The 4,368-nt window shown below is 40.9% G+C and overlaps 1 protein-coding gene across 1 annotated transcript in view; it reads right to left on the bottom strand.

Moving 5' to 3' along the window:
* Window positions 1-418: 418 nt before the first annotated feature.
* Window positions 419-4,368, bottom strand: part of hoxb8a (homeobox B8a) — an 8,321-nt gene continuing 4,371 nt past the window's right edge. Inside the window, exon 2 of the mRNA XM_031877596.1 lies at window positions 419-876. Coding sequence (XP_031733456.1) covers window positions 479-876 — 398 coding nt within the window. The 3' untranslated portion in view covers window positions 419-478. The remainder of the gene's footprint in view (window positions 877-4,368) is intronic.

Consider the following 4,368-nt stretch of genomic DNA (forward strand, 5'->3'; position numbering starts at 1 on the left):
TTTTAACTTAAAAACTATACAGCTGCCAAAGATAAAATTGTTAATGATAAACTTCTAACAATATAGAAATGTTTCCACGATAATTGTTCCACAAAGAAAGGAAGCTATTTTTTTTTTTTGTTTGTTTGTTTTAAACACTAGAGTAGACTATGTTGGTTTGACTCGGATGGATCCACCGCTGCCCTCATCAGTTCTGTGAGTGTTTTTTCAAGTTCCCTTTCTGGCTTCTTTTTTTTTCCTGCAGGTTTTACAGTCAGCAAGACAGAGGCACGAGGCCCCTTTTCAGTCCGTCGCCATTTTGGAGACTCAAGTTCCTTTTCCATCAATTGAATTGTGGAGACAGTGGAGCAGTCCAGTGGCCTCAATTAAGACGAAAACAGCCCCTCACCCACCCTCGCCCACCCACACCCCAAAGTGTCCGCCACTTGCGCCCTCATTCCCCCCCCCACCCCCTCCCCTAATTCCACCGCTTTCCTCTCTACATTTGCTTGTGGGTTTTCTCGCAGCAGTCCTCATTCACGGAGGCCTGTGACCCCGCAACCGCCACCGCCACCGCGCCTCCTCCTCCCCCCTCACTGCCGCCGCCTTCACCGCCTTCGCTCGCGCCGCCGTCCCGCAGCTCCTTCTCCCTCCTCTCCCTCTCCACCGCCTCCTGCTCGCTCTTGCTGCTGGGGAACTTGTCCTTGTTGTTTTCCTTCTTCCACTTCATCCGTCGGTTCTGGAACCAGATCTTCACCTGCCGCTCCGTAAGCGCCAGCGCGTGCGACACCTCGATGCGGCGCTTCCGGGTCAGGTAGGGGTTGAACAGGAACTCCTTCTCCAACTCCAGCGTCTGGTAGCGGCTGTAGGTCTGCCTGCCCCGCCTCCTGCCCGCTGCTGTGGTGGTGGTGGTGGTGGGGAAGGGGGGTGAGGAGAGGGGAGACATGGGGGGACATTGTCAGAGGCAAAACTACACTCAAACATCTTGGTGGTCGCTGCCCTATCACCACTGTTCATATAGAGTGCTGCAGAGATGACTTGTCTTTGTAGGCCTGTCCCGGAAGTTAGCATTGCACTGGTTCACTCAACAAAAAGCCAATGGGATATTTAAAAAAGAATAACCAAAACATGTGTATGATAGCCTACTAACAAGTGTTGTTCAGCTATATCATTTTCTCAAATAAACACCACTTTTATGTTTTTTTAAGTGTGAATGCAATCGGCAGAATTAAAAAGCTAAAGCTAGGCTTTAAAGGAACTCCACCACGGTCACATGACTTCAGGTTTCAACCACTGAAGTAAAGGCGGACTGATTGGCGTGATGGCGTTTGGCAGTCTCATTTAGCCACTCGTTAGCACCCGCCTTTATTAAGAGGCGTAAAAGCGTTTAAGTTCACGAGCTACTGACATATTTTATATTGTAGAACAAACCGTTAAAATATCTTAGGGTTGTGTTAACCAGACCTTATTTCAGGTATTTTTTCGAAAAACACATTCAAAAGACCACCTGACTTCAAGAAGAGGAAACAGGAAGTGCAAAAATGCTGACTCATTTCTGGGTTTTAAGACTCATTCCTGCCCCACTCGTTTGACCCGTACATGAAAACAAACCTGTGTAATATGCCTAATATGCCACTTGATTAAAAATGCTAGAGGCTGAAGAGTGCTGTAGGGATGATGTATTTTTGTAGACCAACCCGGAAGTTAGCATCACTCTGGTTCCCTCGACAAGAAGCCAATGAGATTTCTCCATTCGATTGGAGTTCCGTGCTAAACCAGCACAGTCTCACGGAAGTTTGTGAAATAGTCACGAAATGCAATCTATTGGTTTGTGTCCAGGGACACGAATTGTCTGTTTATTTTCGTGCTGCTCAGTCAAAGTCAAATAGGAGCGTTATTCATGGAGACCCTAATTCATTGCATCCATTTGACTAAGCAACAGTCGGAACAAGTGACATATCCTGAATAATTTCAAAAAAAGACAATTAAGGGGGAGCAGGAGGGGAGGTGGATGCGTCCGACAGGCAGGACTGTCAACTATAAGACCACGTTGGAGATTTATGGTAGTGGATTGGTTGCCTAAACCTCACCATTGTTGTTTTTTTGCCTAAGCCCAACCATGATGTTTTTCCTTACCTTCACAAAGTGATTTTGTTGGCTTAACCTAAGTCGTCCTGAAAAGAAGAAAACAAACGAGCAGTTTGGGTCACTGAACACGAAACTAAAAGATTTTATTCTGTGACTATTTCACAAATTGCCGTGAGACTGATGGATAAAGACAAGTTATGACACATGTTTTGTTTAGCAATATAATCTTCAAATGAACACCACTTTCATGATTTTGGAAGCGTGAATGCAGAAGTAAAAGGCGAAAGGCGGACTAGTGAAGACTACCGACATGTTTTAGTCTCATTTAGACACTTGTTAGCAACCACCTTTCACAAAAGGTATATTTACTGACTTATATCGTGGAACAAAATGTTAAAATATCTTCATCTTGTGATAACCATTGACCTTTTTTCAGGCATCTAACCAAAAATTCATTCAAAAAACTCATTGACTTTGAGAGGAGGGAACGGGAAGTGCTAAAACGAGAACTCATTTCCGGGTTTCATGACTCGTTCCTTCATATTGCCTACTTCCATGAAAACCAAACAAAAGTTATAGACCACGTGTTTAAAATGTTGATTTTTACTTTTTACAAGTATTATGATTTAAACATGTTTTCTTTACATTTTGAGCAAAAAAACGTCAACTCAGATGATTTCACAATGATATTCATTGAATAATCCCTGCTTTTGATTAAAGTGGGGCCTGCAATGTCAATCTGGTGATTATTTTCTACTGATGTCAAAAAATACTAATAAATGTCCCTAACAAGTCCAAAAGACCCAATAAGGTGACGTTTTTATAGAACCTTTTTTTCCCCAAACAAGAGTCCAAAACCCACAGATACTCTATAACTTATATATTTTGGAATCCCAAATACACAGGTTGATGCTACAAGATGTTGCTAAATGAAACCACTGTTGTCCTTGTTACATTATAATGTACCATGTGAAAAAAGAAGTCCAGATTCAAAGTTCAGTATGTGGGTTGTAAAATGATGTGATCCTCATGTGACTTTATTGTTCAGGGGTCTAGAACACAAATACACACACACACACACACACACACACACACACACACACACACACACACACATATCTTAAACATGAATCCAACAACAGGATAACAAACTCTCAGGGTCCACTCCATCAGGAACTCTACCGCAACACACCATCAGTTAATTGCAGTTTATAACATTAAAAAACCTTTAATATAACAGAGACAAATAGCGAGCACTTACAGAGGTGCACATGAATATTTGATGCTATAAATACATCATGAACACTTTTTAAAAGGGAAAAATGAGCCCGCACCGCGAAGCTCAGTACAGAGAAAGAGTTGCCTTTAAATGAGTAAGACTTTTAATTAGAAATGGTGCAAACAATGCAAAGTGAAGATGAAGACAAGAACCAACAGATCATCTTTTACTCTGCTGTTGCTTTTCATTATCTCTGTTTTCTGCACATCTGAAAACAGCGCAGGCGCACTATACGCAATACAAAACCCATAAATACTTAATGACCGCACAAAGGTTTAGACATTGTGCTTTCTGCACACAACGCCGGACGTGGGAGAAAAAGGAGAAAAAGGTGCACGATTGTTCAATTAATAAACTGTTCAATATTAGCACCGGCATTTTATGAACCAAAGGAGGACGGACATGATGCCCTTGCAAGCTTTTTTTTAAAAAGTATAAAAACAAATATATATTTATATTTCCGACACGCATTATTCCATCAAACTGGGTGATATACAATTATAAATGATTAAAATAGCAACATTTTCCATTTTGGTAAACAGCACTGAATAACATAAACACTTTAATGTATTTTTATATGACAAAAATGTTCATATTATAAAAAAGAAATGTAGAAGTGTAGAAGTTATTTCAGAATAAACCCCCCACAATTAACCGTTACACATACAGGACATTTGTGTATGGCCTAAGAGATTACACTTCCATTAAACTGTTTGTCTTCTTCTTATTGCACCATTAAAAAGGAGCTATGCATGCGCCACGGAAATACAAATATGCCACCATGATGATAAAGATATAAAGTAAAGAATATATATATATAAGTGTTGCTGTTTCTAAATGACTGATCTAAAGAGAAATTCAGATGTAGCATGATTGGATTGTTTAGTGTTCATAACCCAAAGAAGAGCAATGAAAAAGGGAGCAACTTAAAGAGAACTGGCAGGATTCAAATTTGTCCTGTAAATTAAAGAAGAAACACACACACACACACACACACACACACACACACACACACACACACA

This window comes from Anarrhichthys ocellatus, unplaced genomic scaffold (genome assembly GCF_004355925.1).
Source record: "Anarrhichthys ocellatus isolate YVR2014 unplaced genomic scaffold, GSC_Weel_1.0 scaffold141, whole genome shotgun sequence".
Taxonomy (NCBI): Eukaryota; Metazoa; Chordata; class Actinopteri; order Perciformes; family Anarhichadidae; genus Anarrhichthys; species Anarrhichthys ocellatus.